Below are 18,988 nucleotides of genomic sequence, written 5' to 3' on the forward strand. Positions count from 1 at the left end.
CAATCCAGAAAAGTAACAGATGAAAAAGCGTTTTTTCGCCATAGAATAGCTACACCGCCGTAAGGTCTACCTCTTAGTATGCCGACTGATGTATCCACCGCAGACTTCCCTGTGTACGAGAAATCGTCACTTATTGTCCCCAACAAGGGAATATCATGAGGCAACAGCCAGGTTTCTTGAAGCGCAACTATGTCTCCCTTGTTGCATAGCGATCTTACACCTTCCAAAGAACGTTTCAACCCTTTGCAGTTGAAGCTCATTATTTTGCTATTTTTATTGTCGTATATTATTGTTGTTTATTAAGTATCGTGTCCGGTCGTCTATCCGCGGTCCCGTACTTCTTGTGTACAAACCGACGAAAAACAATACCCGCTGGCCACAGTGTTTCATTCAAAAATACAGACAATTTATATGTAGGTACAAAAAATTTGTAGGCATTATATTTGTTTTAATTTTTTATAGACAACTTAATAAGTGTCACTTGTTCTCCTGTTTTGTTGAGTATATAATCCACAATACTCCGTTCGGCAGTTTCTTTATGCACATTAGTTATATACATAGGTACTTTTTTATCCGCCGCCTTAAAATTTAACTCTCGGTCACAGACAGCCTTCCCTATTTTACCAGTGAAATGGTTTTTATTGCGTTTATGTTTCTTTACTAAGGTCCAATTTTCATTATTCTTATTTATATTATCTTTACGCACTATATCGGCCATAGATAACGTTTTCTTTAAGGTCACAGAATCACAATTACTCTTATTATCATTACATGTTGTCGGTGACTCAGGCGAGATGAGTACAATACTCGGCTGTGTGTTTAAAAGCGGTTGAACTACCTGCGAGTGGCAGGCGGCTTCGCCCGTATCTATGTATCCAGTATTCGAATCAGCTGATATATTTTGCGTAATTTCGGATTGCATTTTTCTGTTACTGCTGTAGTCTTGTTGTTGGAATTGACAACGGGCAGCAGAACTATCTATGTTAGCGGTACTGTTGCTATTGTTTAATAATAATCCCATCGGACCACTATCTAATTCACAATCATCACGATTAAAATACCCTCCTCTTCTTGTATTTATATTGCATTCAAAATTATTCACAATTGATGCTAATTTTATATTTTCTATCTCTGATCGTAATTGACTCACTTGTTCTATGGTCGCGTAATTAGTTTTCATTATTTTTAGCTCATTCTGCATTATAATTATATCCTTTAACAACCGTGTTACATCAATATGATCAAAGGTAACGGGGGGTAGTCGGTGAAGTTCTTTCGCCACAAAAATTGGAATGTTTTCAGGATCCACCGCTTTCAGAGTACTAATAATATCTTGAATATTACGTTGACATTTTCTATCACCTTTCCTCGTTATTTTCTTAATTGAAGAAACAGAGTCGAACAGCAAATCCTTAGCCGCATCAATTTCCTTCTCCGTGAAGGTGTCTATGCACAATCGTGTTATGCTCTCTTCATCCATGACGTCGATTTTCGATTGAACGAAAGCCAGCACCTCGTTAATAACTATGTTGCAATGAACACATTTTACAGCAGTTGACATTGTCAACATTTAATTAATTAACGTACAAAAGATAAGAGCGCGTGCGCACCGTACGACGTCACGCAACGACTGATTTAACTAGGAACTAATTATCGAAATCGGTTCGGTAGTTCTCGAGATTAGCGCTTACCAACACATTTAGCGATTCATTTTTATATATAAGATTATGTGTCATTAAAAAATAAGGTTGTATACCCTATATTTGCACCTTTCTATCACCAACCCCTATTTTTTTTATAGCGTTATTAATTTATATGGCAAACCAACCTTTACCGAGACAGCTAGTATTGTAAAAATTAAATGTATTTACATACCTCATGGTAAATTTACTTAATTTAAGTCAATATAAAAATCTTTTTATTCAACATGTTGTACAAAATGTGTTTTTTTATTATTCTCTCTTATACAAAAGCATTCTAAATTGATTGTGTATTATTTCGCCGGATAGATAACGTTAAATGTCTTTCACGGTATTTCGCCTTGCAAATTAAATTCTATTGGAAATTGACATTTTTATTACGTTTTTTTCCTATCCACAGTCGCTGGGTATATGAAAGTTGCTCTACCTAAATATAGTCCTAGGTTTGATTCTTGATCATTTGTATGAAGCAATCTAAATATATATAACTCAAAGGTGACTGATAGACATAGTACATATGATCTATCAACGCACAGCCCAAACCACTGGACGGATCGAGCTGAAATTTGCCATGCAGGTAGATGTTATGACGTAGGCATCCGCTAAGAAAGAATTTTGATTAATTCTACCCTCAAGGAGATAAAATAGGGGATGAAATTTAGTATGAAACTTTGCCAATTTTAAACCGATCGGGCTGATACTTTGCATGCATGATTTTGTATGCTACTACGACGTATTCATCCCCTAAGAAAGTATTTTGATAAATTCTACTCCTAAGGGTATAAATTAACGCGAACGAAACCACGGGCAAAAGCCAGTAAGATAAAATTTGTAACTATAACAGTTACAAGACTTATTTTGTCTGTTTTCTCATAGCATGTGAGATGTATATAGCAGCTTACTTTGCACAAAGAACCTTTACACAGTCCAGGTATGATTCTCGATCGTTTAAAATGAGCAACAAGAAATTATTTATAGCTATAATTGTTACAAGATTTATTTTGTCTGTTTTATTATAGCATGTAAGATGTACTATAGTAGTTAGTAGTTTAATTTGTGCGAAGTACTTTTACACAATTAGTAAGTATTTACTTTCAATGTTCTACAACATTTTATACTAGCTGTTACCAGTGAGTTTGACTGCGTGGTATCTAACTTTTTTTATTTTAATAAATTAGAATTCTAAAATAAAGTAGCCCAAATTACTCAACATAACTTTAGCTATTTGCGAGTGAAAGTGCCATCATAAACTGTCCAGCCGTTTCAGAGATCAGCAAGAATAGACAGACATTTTTTTTCCTTTTTATTTAATTTTCTAAATGTAACCTCTGTATATACTTTCATATGTATATTGAAAAGCTGTTAATTTGAAATTACAAACAGACACATAAATGTTATTTATTTCTACAAATATAACTTAATAATTTTTTTTTAATATATACGCATTAAATCGTATAGTACAGTCGAATAAAAAAATTCTATGAAGCTTTTACACCCCGAAGCGTTACTCGGAACTAAAATCCGTATTTCCATGCAAATGACGAACCAACGTACGTCGGTACAGTGTTATTAAATTCTCATTTGCTCCCATCGACGAGACGCGCATTGTTAAGGGGACTAATTCCCATAAACTACCTAATATGCTTAAATTCAGATTCGCGGGCGTTACTTTTAGTGGCTTGATTTTTTAAACCTACACAATTAACACTGCGCCATCTAGCCCACGATACGTAGAGCTCGTGTTATGGGTATTAGACAATTGATAAAATCCTTTTTTTTAATTAATAAATACATAGTTAATTTTAAACTTTCGTGTTTAATATACATTATTTAAATTATTAACCGGGTCTTAACACGAATAATTTTATGGCAAATAAAGGTATTTACCTTCCATGTAGATGAAGAAAAAACTGCTGTCACCTATCCACGATAAGTACATCGCTGTACTCCAGTGGCTCGTGACCATTGCTATGCAATCCTTTTTTTAATTAAACGTCGAGAGATAAATACCTTTATTTGCCATTAAAAATTATTCGTGTTAAGACCCGGTTAATAATTTAAATAATTAATAAATACATACATAATATATATTTGTTTTTTAAACCTGGACAATTAACACAGCGCCATCTAGCCCACGATACGTAGAGCTCGTGTTATGGGTACTAGACAATTGATAAAATCCTTTTTTTTAATTAATAAATACATACATAATATACATTTGTTTTTTAAACCTGGACAATTAACACAGCGCCATCTAGTTCCACGATAAGTAGAGCTCGTGTTATGGGTATTAGACAATTGATAAAATCCTTTTTTTAATTAATAAATACATACATAATATACATTTGTTTTTTAAACCTGGACAATTAACACAGCGCCATCTAGTTCCACGATAAGTAGAGCTTGTGTTATGGGTAATAGACAATTGATAAAATCCTTTTTTTTAATTAATAAATACATACATAATATACATTTGTTTTTTAAACCTGGACAATTAACACAGCGTATCTAGTTCCACGATAAGTAGAGTTTGTGTTATGGATACTAGACAATTGATAAAATACTTTTTTTTAATTAATAAATGCATACATAATATACATTTGTTTTTTAAACGTGGACAATTAACACAGCGCCATCTAGTTCCACGATAAATAGAGCTTGTGTTATGGGTATTAGACAATTGATATAAATCCTTATTTTTAATTTGTAAACACATACATAATATACTTAGAAAACACCCTGATACAAACAGTCATAGTCACATATACAAATGTTTGCAATGTGCGAGGAATCGAACCCGCGACCATCGGAAGTGAAGCGGTGTGCTAAACCGCTAGACTACCGAGGCCGTCCATGTAAATGAATGTAGGTAACGAACGTCGGTAGTGTTATTAAATTCTCATTTGGTCCCATTGGCAAGAGGAGCATTAAGGGGACTAATTCCCATAAACTACCTAATTCGCTTAAATTGAGATAAGTCGCGGGCGATACTTTTATGGCCCTAATTTTATCAAATTCAAATTCAAATTCAAAAATCATTTATTCATGTAGGACATTTTAGCCGCTTATGAACGTCAAGTTTTACATTATAATTTTTTTCCTACCGTCCAGTTCGGTATATAGATCCAATTAAGAAGAACTGGCAAGAAACTCAATTGAATTACTTTTTTTTTAAATCCAGTTTGAATAAATGATTTTCTATTTCTATTTCTGATACGAACTGAACAAGGTGATTCAAATTCAAATTCAAATTCAAAAATCATTTATTCATGTAGGACATTTTAGCCGCTTATGAACGTCAAGTTTTACATTATAATTTTTTTCCCTACCGTCCAGTTCGGTATATAGATCCAATTGAGAAGAACTGGCAAGAAACTCAATTGAATTACTTTTTTTTTTAAATCCAGTTTATTTACAATGCATTTATATAGGTGTCTATGTCTAACATTAAATGAAAATCCCGAACATGAAAACTATTGCCATGCACGCTCGTCATTCAAGTAATCGTTTAGTGAGTAATAGGCCTTGCTCAGTAAATATGATTTAACAGATGTTTTGAATTTATTTAAGGGTAATCCCAATATATCCTTTGGTATCTTATTGTAAATTTTTATATCTATTCCCATAAAAGACCTATTGACTTTTTCTAAACGATACTTGGGGACAGCAAGTTTGTCTTTAAATCTAGTATTAATATTATGATTATTTGAGTGTCCTTTTTGTAGACTTCAAATTATTTTTTATCTGCCTATATCAGAAAGCGATTTTATCATTTTTATAGCCTTGTTATTGTAGTATTTGATGCGGGTATTTGGGTTATTTCTTATGTTGCGAGTACATTATAAATATACTTGTACTTTTATCTTAATAAACCAGTTAGCGATAGACCGTCTTTCATTCAATACACTACAGTTATATACCCGCTTTTACCCGCGGCTTCGTTCGCATTAAATAACTTCATTATTGGCTGCTAGATGGCGCGGAAGTAGAAATATGTTAATGTTATTTTTTTTATAAAAAATCTTTGTATTTTTTAAATAAGAAGTGTCCTATGTTCATTCAAATAAAGAACATGTGTACAAAATTTCATGATGTTAGAATGGTGGGATGATTTAGTAAGCCGGTAAGTGTCGGTACTGCTCGAACAAGAAGTGCAGGTGTCCGCCACCAGCCGCAGTTGTCGATCGTAGCAGCGGAGCAGTGCGTTGGGCGCGTAGATACAATCTTACAATCAAACTACAGAAAATAAAAGAAAAATTAAAAGCATACAAATATAAACATCCATTGAACAGATATTAAATGCGTATCAGTTTCTATGTTGATTGTCGCATGCCTAATCCTTGTTAATGTAAATATAATTAAATCAATATTTATTTAAAAGAGCAACACACAAGTTTCTTGCTCATTCTTCTTGTGATGAGTTAGCATTCTGAAAGAGCGGTAGAATTAAAAACTTGACTATTTAAAAGTGCTTATATTAAGTTTATTTGAATAATGATTATTTCTTTATTATTTCTATTTCTCTATATTTTGATTAGATTTGATTTGATATGTACCAGCGATATTGCTATAAACATCACACATCTAAAGTTTGCCGAAAATTATAACAAGTTACTATGACATATCAAAACATATACAAGTTAAAGTGAGTAACAATTAGTTTATAGTAATACTAGTATAAGAAAAGAAATAGGAACAAAAACTAAACTGTTTCTTAAAGGTACACCCGTGGAAAACATATAATTTATGTATGTAACATTATGTATGTATACATGAGTGAATTTATAAACGTTAATCACAAATAACACAGTAGTTGCAAGTTGTAATACAACGGGATATGACAAATTTCCCCATATATCACCTCGGCGACATTTCGCGGTCTCTTTATTACATTACTGCGCGGCTCCTTTATTATAAACGTGAAGTATGTGATCTCTACCAACTAGGTTCCACTTTATAATAGATAACATTTTAAATTGGTTGCTGAATTCGCTATTTTCAACCGTATAATATAAGTATATAAGAGTCAGGTTTGAGTTACAGCTGATTTGAATTGTATGCATTTAGATTACAAGATTGGTCGTGTATTCAGAAAACTGAGTGTGGTAGAGTAAAAGTTAATTCACGGATTTTCTTCGTTATATAACCACTAGGCGTGGCCGCGGTTTCACTCGCAAATTTATAGACTGTTTGTATTTCTGATGTATAAGGTATATAATTGTAAAGTTTCTTTAAAATCAATTCAGTAATTATTAAGTGAAAGATCCATCCTTTCATACAGCGCCATCTAGTGTCAAACTAATTAGATCTTGCACAATTGGTAAATAAATGATAAAGATAAATAAAAATATTCAAGCCAATACCAATATCCCCTCCGATCGATCCCTCGTCCAATTCAAACGGGGATCGATATTACGACGGCCTGAGCCGAGGTTCGAACCCGTAGCTTACAAGCTCAGCAAGCTAAGCTCAAAGAGTTAGTGATTGCACTAATAAAAGCTTACGTAACAATAACAAACTGATTTTACCTAAATGTCGTTTGGCTAAAGTTAGTAATTCGTTTTATGGCAATTGCGTAAGGTTTTACAATAAAATACCAGAGTCTGTTATAAATCTGCCAGAAAAAAGATTTAAATGTCAAATAAAACACTTCCTTTGCAAAAAAGCTTACTATAAAATTGAAGAATTCGTTAACGATAATAATGTTTTTGTAGAAAAATTTTAAATACATAGCACTGACAATATTATCTGATTACACTAATAATGAGTGCGTAGCGATTTCTATGTTGATTGTCGCATGCCTCTTACTTGTTATACTGTAATTATTTATAAAAAAAAACATCTATCAAAAAGAGCAACACACAAGTTTCTTGCTCATCCTTCTTGTGATGAATCTGCATTCCGAATGAGTGGTAGAATCAAAATATGACTATTCAAAAGTGCTTGTAATGAGTTTATTTGAATAAAGATTATTTCTATTTCTATTTCTATTTCTATTTCTAGCGGTGCCCTCAGACTAAAGTCGTATCCGTCAGTCGGGAGTTGGCCTTCAGCCGCTCCGTAAATCCTTCGGCGAGTTTCAAGTGCAATCTGCACTCGCCCCCTATCGTCCGGTGAAGCTGTAAAGGCCAGCTGCGGGTAATAGCATTCGAATAGTCTGAAAAAAATTAATACCAATACTTGTACAGTGTGATAAAACGAACCCGCGACCGTCGTAAATAAAGCGGTGTGCTAAACCACTAACCCATCGAGCATGTCAACTTAATTTTAATAATTCAGTTTTTTTCAAAGATACATAAGTTCAGACCGTCGATAGTACCTTCAAAATGATCTGACCCAACAAAGGCCCCGAGTTAAGCATTAATTGCTGACCCTAAACGTTATTATGATCACAGCGCCCAGGGTCGGCACTTGTACGTAATGACACAGCTTATTGTGCATGAGGTTCTTACTGGCTGCGACCCCATTATTTGCCTCTAAATGTTCAAATAAAAACTTAAAATTGGATATAACCAAGTTAATTACTCGTTAAATTTCACGCCTTTTTCTTCCACTCTGCGCCCAGTTTATAATTGGCCTTCGAAATTTTATTATGGTTATATTACGCATTTATGTGACAGGGTTTTTTAAAAGGGTGTAGATATTATTTCTTATAGGTCAACACGTGACACCCCATTGGGAAGTTTTGGGCCATTGTCAGGTGCTAAGACCTGTAAAACTGCGACCTGCATAGATCTATTGTGCTCGCCCTTTTTCAGAGTTCGCTAGCTAGACCCGTCAGAGACAAGAATTGAAGGATATTCTTAGGAGCGATCGTTTTTATCTCCTCGGGAAAGAGTGTAAACTTTCCAAAGGAGATATTTCGTTTATGCACGAGAGAATTTTGAATTTTGAATAGGATGCGTAGTGGCGTTTCCTCTATTGGTTAGCAAAATCTGCAGATTGTTGTTAAGGTAAGGTCTAATTTCTCCATGTCTTTATTCAATTTGCAGTGCCTAGTGAGAGCTCCTGGTTATTACAAATAGAAATAGAAATAATCTTTATTCAAATAAACTCGATACAAACACTTTTGATTAGTCATATTTTTTATGATTCAAATATATCAATGTTTACCATCTGACGGACCGTATCATAGTGGTATAGAAAAATTAAATATAAAAAAAAAATCTTTATTCAAATAAACTTAATATGAGTATTTTTGAAGTCATACTTTTGTTATTCGACCACTCATTCAGAAAGCAAACTCACAAGAATAATGAACAGGAAACTTGCGTGTTGCTCTTTTAAATAAATGTTTGTTCACCATTACGTTTCTAAGATTTTTTTTAAGGCTGGAAAAACCTTCCAGCAATGGTATTTCCGAACCGATACGATATTGAAACCTTCAAGAAAAGAGCTTATTCCTTTTTAAAAGGCCGACAACGTACTTGCTATTCCCCTGGTGTTGCGGGTGCTCATGGGCGGCGGTAATCACTTACCATCAGGTGAGCCGCATGCTCGTTTGTGCCCTGTGTTATAAAAAAAAAATAGACCAATATGTAATATAAAATTTTCTATAAAATATTGCACTCAGTATATTGCTGCAGCCGAAACAACAGCGCTGTTATTCAGCGGATGTAGGGTAAAAATACCGCATAAAACGGACTAATAAAAAGTAATATATACATCAACATGCATAACAATTAAAAAGAAACTGAATTACTAAATACTAGCTGTTCCCGCGACTTCGTCCCCGTGGAATGTAACTTTATTTTTCTAAAATATAAGTAGCTAAGTTACTCTTTATTACATCAGCTACCTGGCAAAAAAAGTACAGCCATTTCAGAGATTAGCCGGAACAAACAGACAGACAGACAAAAAATTTTAAAAATGTTTTTTTAATGTATGTACCGTATTTATATTCATATGCATGTAGTAAAAAGCGGTTATTTCAATATTACAAACAGACACTCCAATTTTATTTATATGTATAGATAAAACAACTATTTCTCTATGAATAATACTTTATTTGTGCTCACTAGTATGTTGTGAATTTTTCCCAAATTCACAACTTCCACTACAGACCACTTTGAACAAAGTATAATTTCAAATCTACATACGAATTATGATTCCACCGTTAAAAAAATCGTGTGTACGTGTAGTTGATTGTCAAGACAGTGAAAAAAATAGGAACAGTGGCTGTGGGTGATATGGAGTATAGCTATGATTCCAACCGTTGAGTGTGACGTGTATGGAGAAATAAGTGTGTTAAAAAACGTTATGTGTGGACTTCATAGTATATTGCTGGTCACTTAAAAGCCACTTTTTTACATTTAAAAAGTATTGTAGAAATAATTTTGAGACTAAGAAAAATATATGATTTTTTACCCTTTTTTGCATCTATTTATTTTACATAATTATATAGTAGATGCAATAGCTTTCTGCACATAAAGAACCGACATACAAATAATACATAGAATATTATCCACTATATATAGATTATGATTCCACCGTTAAAGAAATCGTGTGTACGTGTAGTTGATTGTCGAAACCTTGAAGTGTGTTAAAAAACGTTATCTGTAATTCTACAGTGGTCTGTGGGTGATATGGAGAAATATAGATTATGATTCCCTCATTAAAGAAAACGTCTGTTGGTGATTGTTGAAATCTTGAAATGTGTTAAAAAACATTATCTATAATTCTACAGTGGTCTGTGGCAACCAGTAAACTGTATGCCAAATTTGAACTTCCTAGGTCATCTGGAAGTGGGTTATAATTTTGATCTATAGTTGATCAGTGATAAAAATGACGATTTTTGGACATTAATATCTAAATAACCGTTTGAGATATGTTTATGAAATTTGGAACACATATTTATCTCGCAAGTCTCAATATATGAACCAAATTTGACAGGTTTGTGTGAAAGAGTTTTTGAGTTATGAGGGGGTCAAAAGTGGCTCCAAATGGTTCGTGTAAATATACACACGGTGCTGCTTGCCAGTTTACTTGAAACTCGGCTTGACACGCTACCGTGTGTCTAGATTTCTAACCTAGTATATTAAAAACATCATCTGTAACATAAGCTATATAAGATAGTATATATACGTATTTATATATACTAACTTATATATCTTGATCCCTAGTTACCACAGAACATTGTAAAATTACAGATGATGTTTTTAATATACCAGTACCTAATTTGCGGTTAAATATTAATTAGTACATAAAAACCACTCATTCATTATAATACAGAATGTTGTTAAATCATTAAAATAACAGAGCTAGGTCGACTTTTAATGTAATTTAACTTTTTCATGTCACAAATCACAGTATAATATGAATATTTAAAATGAATGGTATACAGATCATATGATATTGTTTTTTAAAACATATATATATTTTTTAATAAAAAATGAACTCTGATGAAAAAATTTTCACTGAAAATGTCAGTGTACAAATTACTTTATTAATATTTACAAAGATTAGGTCTCTCGTAGTGAGGGCGCGTTACTAATTAAGTTTCTTGCTAGTTCTTCTCAATTGAATCTGTATACTGAACTGGACGGTAGGGAAAAATATTAATACAATAGACTTGACGTTCATAAGCGGCTAAAATGTCCTACATGAATAAATGATTTTTGATTTCACTTGATTGAAACATATTACTGTAACTTTTATTCAATATCTTCACACAAATTATAAAATATAAAGTTTGACAACATTTGTTTAAAAGAGCAAAACGTAATGTTCTTGCTCATTCTTCTTATGCTGTCCGATTTTTTTCATTACAACTATTCATATCTGACTTATTGATAGACGTACGTACGACGTAATACGTCCAATTCAAACGAAATTACGACGGCCCGAGCCGAGGTTCGAACCCCTAACGGTGCCCTCAGAGTAAAATTGTAACCGTAAGGTAAGAGTTGGTCTTCAGACATAAAGTGCTTCGGCGAGTGTGGAGTGCCATCTACACTCGCCCCTTATCGTCCGGTGAAGCTGTAAATATTATAATTTTTCGAAATTAAAATCCATAAATGCTTTAAAATGACTAGGTATATATTTTGCCTCGCGTTAATTTATTCCCTTAGAGGTGGAATTTATCAAAATTCTTTCTTAGAGAATACCTACGTCATAGCAGCTTTATGCATGCAAAGTCTCAGCCCGATCGGTTTAAAATTGACAAAGTTTAATACAAACTTTCATCCCCTATTTTATACCCTTGTGGGTAGAATTAATCAAAATCCTCTCTTAGCGGATGTCTACGTCATAACATCTACCTGTATGCCAAATTTCAGCCCGATCCGTCCAGTGGTTTGGATTGTGCGTTGATAGATCACTATGTCAGTCACCTTTTAGTTATATATATTTAGATATACGTAATGCTTACTTTCGTCACGGAAAATTCAAAATGAAACCCAGAAAAGAAAATTTCAGTGGAAATTCCCTTCTACACTGAGAAGTGTCGACTACTACGCCCCCCCATTGGGATGATAATATTGCGATTCAAATAGAGGGGCGATATTTTGAGGGTCCTCGTAAAGCACACGCGTCTGCGAGCCGACTCAGCGAGTTTTCGGTGCTATTCTGGCCATACGATAGAAAGATTTCAGTTAGACATCGAAAAAGGTATTAGAAAAAAAAAGTCAAAAGGAATATGAAATAGAAATGATCTTTATTCACAGTAAAAAGTACGTAAATATAATATGAAAGTAGGTAATAATTATCACCCTATATATATATTATATATGTAGGTATATATAAAGACAATTCACATAGTGTCATCTAGTCCCAGGCTAAGCAAAGCTTGTGTTATGGATACTTGACATCTGATATACATAAATACTAAGATACTTTTTTTTGTAAATATATACATAATAGAAAACACTCAGACTCATAGTAACTTATGCTACTTATATTTTTTTTAATTCTCTTATTAACTTTTTGACAAATTCCACGCGGACAAAGTCGCGAGTACAATTAGTATACATATAAATCCGCCCAACTCAGAGTCAACATAATTAATCAAAACGGCCACTACTGACTACTATTGAAATATTTCTTCAAATGAATTCAATCGGCATTATTTTATTATTTGATTTGATAAAGTCTTAATAATGATTGTAAGAAACACTAATTAATGATGACGACTTAGGCTTTGGTACTGGCTACCGGAAGAGAAACCCCAAGTAGCGGCCTTGCCTTTTGACAAGGGTGTAGGTTTAAAAGGCCTTTTTAGAATGCATTAACACTCACCTTCACTACTTGCACCTTCCCCCGGGCCCAACTAAGACCGGGATAAATCCATTTCTAATACAATTTCACTTTAGTATCCAAAACACAACCGGTACGCTCTGCGCTCGTCGACTGAGTGCCGATAGAGGATTATTCAACTACCGACCTCCGTATTTATAGACCGAAGTCAGTGTAGTATTGAGAGAAGCAATAATCATTAAATAACTTAGTTCGGTCTATAAATACTAGATGGCGCTATTTACAATATTTGTAATAATCATTAGATTGAGTACTTCATTAGTACTAAACACAAAGTACCTTCTTTTAATATATTTTAAAAATATCGGATTTTTTCTACAATATTGATGTGAACTCATAAACAAATTTAAAATTCAATAGAATTTTGTTATAACTGCAACCTCTCTACTTACATTTTTTATACGATTTTTTTTCCACACGGAAAAAATCAAACCGGCATTATCACACAAAACCGAAGTCGCTTTACGTAAAGGACCCCACTTCCTCAAGATTTACAGCCACTAGAAAAACCAACTTATTCCTTTATTGACGTTAAACGGAGCGAGAGTGACAGATAAGGTGTTCCTATGACGTATGGGATTAGATTCCATTGCCTCATTTTTGTGGTGGATACCCTCTCACATGAACGCTGTTTGAAGTTATGTTATATTTTGTCGGAACATTATTTTGTATACTTAGTACGCTGTCAATTCTTAACGCTTATTAATATTATAAATGCGAAAGCAACGCTATCTGTTTGTCGCACTTTCTCGTCAAAACTACGGGCAGAGGAAGACCGAAAAGGAGATGGATGGACTGTGTGAAAGATATGATAAGAAAGGGAGTAAATAACTAGATAATTGCGAATAGGGATGAATGGAAGAGAAAAACACATTACTCTGACCCCATATAAATGGGATAAGGAAGAAGCTGACGATGATGATGTTATCCCAGATAAGGTGTTCCTATGACTTATATAATTAGATTCCATTGCTTTACTTTCGTGGTGGATACCTTTTCACATGAACGCAGTTTTAAATTATGTTATATTTTTGTTTTGTATACCTTATACGCTGGCAATTCTGTCTCAAGTATCTCTGTCTGAATTACTGAACCGATTTAAATGAAATTTCGTACACAGATAGTCTAGACCCTGAAAAAGGACATAGGCTACTTTTTAATGCGAAAAAAAGGTTGAAAGAGGAGCTGAAAAGTATCGTCATTTTTAAGGCTAGAATTAAATGTAAATAAATATGACATTCGAAGTTTGTAAAAAAATTACCCTTAAGAGGGTGAAATAAAATGCCATCCAAAGTCGTTATTAAACGCGAGCATTCAGCGTCGCGGGCACAGCTAGTCTATCTAAATGTTAATACATGAAGCAAATACTATAAATTACTTTTTAAGATATAAATATGATATAAAAATATATATACATATATATGAATGTAAAAAAAATATTATTTTATGTTTATTTTTAATTATCTACATTGTAAATTAAGTTCAATTATATATATTTTTATTTAATTTATTTTTCGTTTGCTTGTTTTTTATATTGTAACATTGTTGAAAAGCACTGAATAAATATTTTTTTTTTCTTTCTTTCTTTCTTTCTTTCTTTCTTAAGAAAAGTGCGCGTACTGAGAAGTATGAAACGTACACTTATATTTCATACAGAGAAGCAATGCAGAATGCTATTTTTACAAATTTACGCATAATAGAATATACTTCTCCGAAACGGCTTAACCGATTTAGATGAAATTTTATTTTACTCAGGAGTTTTATTACATACACTGTCACACGATAATTTTTTGTATCAGATTAATAAACGATTTAGTATGTACTTATAAAATTGGTGTAATAAATATATAATGACCTTCTATAAACGTTAATATTTTACAATACAATGTATAAAAAATACACTCGAATCCTTTTTTAAAGCGGTTAAAAAAAATTGTGTGAAGGTTTAATTAAGAGGATTACATTTTAGACAAATTATTAAACGGACGCTTTTGAAATTAAAACATTTTATCCTCATTTCCAACAGTAGGAATCACCATAGATGAAATGGAAAATAAAAATTGCAAGGTAATAATGAGATAATGTATACAAATGCATTACCCAGTAATTTTATGCCATGTTTACATTATGAAGGTAGAATCACGCCATCGACTCATTACCTTGCCACGTTTTAATATAAAAGAGCTACAGAAATGTTCATTAACTTTAAACTCACAATAATTATACTGTAATACATTCTGATATAAACTTGCTATCTATATATATTGGAGTGTCTGTTTGTAATATTGAAATAACCGTTTTTTACTACATGCATGTGGATATAAATACGGTACATACACTAAAATAACATTTTTTACAATTTTTGTTCTGTCTTACTTGTTCCGGTTAATCATATATATAAATAAAATTGGAGTGTCTGTTTGTAATATTGAAATAACCGTTTTTTTACTACCTGCATATGAATATTAATACGGTACATACATTAAAATAACATTTTTTACAATTTTTGTCTGTCTGACTTGTTCCGGTTAATCTCTGAAATGGCTGGACCGATTTTGACGGGACTTTTATTGGCAGGTAGCTAATGTAATAAGGAGTAACTTAGGCTACTTTTATTTTAGAAAAATAAAGTTAAATTCCACGTGGATGAAGTCGCGGGATCAGCTAGTGAAATAATATAACTTCTGGTATCTCTATATTATTGGGTTTGATTCCTCGCTCGGTACAAACATTTATGTTCATGAGTATGATTGTTTGTATCGGTCTATGTATTTTCTATGTATAATATGTATGTATTTACAAAAATAATCTATGTATTTATATCAGTTGTCTAGTACTCATAACACAAGGTCTGCTTACCGTGGAACTAGATGGTGCTGTGTGAAGTGTTCTGAGATATTATTATTAGATTACATTATTCTAACACTTTTACATTTTTTTATGCCATATATTAAATTCAAAATATCTTTATTTATTTATTTCTATTAGGGTGACGTCTGCATATATATGATACACTGATATAAATACATGGATACATTTTTTTAATAAACACATATTATACACAGAAAACACCCAGATCAATACAAACAATCATACTCATGAATACAAATGTTTGTACTGTTCGAGGAATTGAACCCGCGACCATCGGATAGTAAAGCGGTGTACTAAACCACTAGACCACCGAGGCTGTCGGTATATAATAAACGTAATTCTCAATTAAATGAATCATAATCCTTTTTCCACAGATCTCCCTATACATCATTCCATCAATTATCTGAAGAAAATACTCACAATAGAATAAAGAAAAGGATTTCAATGAATATTATTGAAATATTGCGGTGGTAAAGTGATTTACCACCGCCTTACTTCTGATGGTCGCGGTTTTGATTCTTCGTTCGATGAATGTATTTGTATTCAGGAGTATGTTTGTTTGTAACAGTCTGGGTGTTTCATATATATACTAGCTTTTGCCCGCGGCTTCGCTCGCGTTAATTTATCCCCTTACAGGTCGAATTTATCAAAACTCTTTCTTAGCGAATACCTACGTCATAGCAGCTTTATGCATGCAAAGTCCGATCGGTTTAAAATTGACAAAGTTTCATACAAACTTTCATCCCCTATTTTATCGCCTTGGGGGTAGAATTAATCAAAATCCTTTCTTAGCGGATGCCTACGTCATAACATCTACCTGCATTCCAAATTTCAGCCGGATCCATCCAGTGGTTTGGGCTGTGCTTTGATAGATCACTATGTCAGTCACCTTTGAGTTATATATATTTAGATTATTATATATTTACAAAACATATTTAACACGCTGATGACTGCAAGGCCACCAGTCGACAGGGCGCTCCGCAACGAAAGTAAATTCACACGTTGGGACTAGGTGATCACTCGTGGGCACTTTAATTAAAATCTAGGGGTAAATAAAGTCCAGCTCAAAATAATGTACACTAAAAACATATTTTTTTTTTATAATATCAGGACAATTCACACAGCGCCATCTAGACCCATGTTAAGCTAGCTAAAGCTTGTGTTATGGGTACTAGATAACTGATACTTTTTTTTTGTAAATACATACATATTATACATAGAAAACACCCAGACCGATACAAACAATCATACTCATGAATACAAATGTTTGTGCCGTGCGAGGAATCGAACCCGCGACCATCGGTCGTAAAGCGGTGTGCTAGACCGCTAGACCAACGAGGTCGTAATAATGATTACATATATTATATTTAAAATATAATATATGTAATCATTATTACATAGTATAAAATAAAGTCGCTGTCGCTGTCTGTCCCTATGTGTTAAATCTTTAAGACTACGCAACGGATTTTGAAGCGGTCTTTTCAAATAGATAGAGTAATTCTAGAGGAAGGTTTATATATATAATACATGTATCGGGTGTACAGTTTTATATGGATAATACATGTACACCTGTACAAAGCCGGGGTGAGTAGCTAGTTAAAAATAAAAATCTGATGAAACATCCTATATCCCTAAATAAGATCTTTCAATACAGTATTCAATGTGTTAAGTAATTCTCTCAATTACGTGTAACGCAAGCTTTGCGTAGCTTGAAATAGAAATAGAAATAGAAATAATCTTTATTCAAATAAACTCATTACAAGCACTTTTGAATAGTCATATTTTGATTCTACCACTCATTCGGAATGCAGATTCATCACAAGAAGAAAGCAAGAAACTTGTGTGTTGCTCTTTTTAATAGATGTTTTTTTATATAAATAATTACAGTGTAACAAGTAAGAGGCATGCGACAATCAACATAGAAATCGCTACGCACTCATTATTAGTGTAATCAGATAATATTGTCAGTGCTAGGAATTTAAAATTTTTCTACAAAAACATTATTATCGTTAACGAATTCTTCAATTTTATAGTAAGCTTTTTTGCAAAGGAAGTGTTTTATTTGACATTTAAATCTTTTTTCTGGCAGATTTATAACAGACTCTGGTATTTTATTGTAAAACCTTACGCAATTACCATAAAACGAATTACTAACTTTAGCCAAACGACATTTAGGTAAAATCAGTTTGTTATTGTTACGTAAGCTTTTATTAGTGCAATCACTAACTCTTTTGAAACTGTCTATATTCTTCCTGGCATACATGATGTTTTCATAAATATATTGAGAAGCAACGGTGAGGATATTTGATTCCTTCTTGATGGTGCTGAACATGTCTAATATGTTTTATCTAGCTTAAATTGGGTCTAGATGGCGCTGTGTGAATTGTCCTGAGATTATAATTATATAAATGTATATTTATAATATAATACATATAACTTCCCATTACGTGACAACGATTTTTGTACAAACAAATTGGTAAACTCATATAGTAGTTCTTTCATCTATTTATCTGAAGATTAATGGTAAAATGGCACACACTACTCCGTATTAAGGGCCGTAATAAACCATGACATGCCCACAAAATTACCTTTACAGGATCGTCACGTCCGCTCACACGCGAGCTCCCTGAAGGCGAGACGCGTGACTCCATTCTGTAACCCTATTCCTACGATATGAGGTGAGGGTGTGAAAAAACAATCGAGTATGGAAAAAATCTATTATTGACGTCCTCGGTTATCTAGCAGTTTTTTAAACAACTATGGTGGCAAACAGGCATACGGCCTATCTGATGGTAAATGGTTACCGTAGACTGTGGACGCCTAAAACACCAGGGGTGTTACGTGCGCGGTGGCGACCCTTAAGAAACGTTAATATACCACTCTTAAAATACCCCATGCTGTAGTCTCGTGAGAAGACCTTGGCAGGTAGTTCATTTCACAATCTAAATGTACACGGGAGGAAACTCCTCTGAAACCGCACTGCTCATGACCACTTAGGTTCTAGCGTGTGGGGATGAATTCCCTGTCGAGGGCGAGCGGTTTGTTTTGCTTTACGTCTCATGGTCGCTAGTTCTATTCCTCGCACGGTGCAATTATTTGTATTCATGAGTATGATTGTTTGTATCGGTCTGGGTGTTTTCCATATAATAAGTAAGTATTTAATA

At 33.3% G+C, this 18,988-nt stretch overlaps 1 protein-coding gene across 1 annotated transcript; it reads right to left on the reverse strand.

The window, feature by feature from the left end:
- Nucleotides 1–448: 448 nt before the first annotated feature.
- On the reverse strand, nucleotides 449–1,561 carry LOC131845751 (uncharacterized). The gene has a single exon (XM_059194842.1). It carries the CDS (start codon nucleotides 1,559–1,561, stop codon nucleotides 449–451), a length of 1,113 nt encoding a protein of 370 aa, XP_059050825.1.
- Nucleotides 1,562–18,988: the final 17,427 nt, after the last annotated feature.

Source organism: Achroia grisella, unplaced genomic scaffold (assembly GCF_030625045.1).
Source record: "Achroia grisella isolate CSIRO2021 unplaced genomic scaffold, CSIRO_AGI_Agris_v1 utg483, whole genome shotgun sequence".
Taxonomy (NCBI): Eukaryota; Metazoa; Arthropoda; class Insecta; order Lepidoptera; family Pyralidae; genus Achroia; species Achroia grisella.

Bases quoted from the DNA above. Each gene is read 5' to 3' on its own strand.
- LOC131845751 (XM_059194842.1), bottom strand. From the start codon at position 1,561: ATGTCAACTGCTGTAAAATGTGTTCATTGCAACATAGTTATTAACGAG.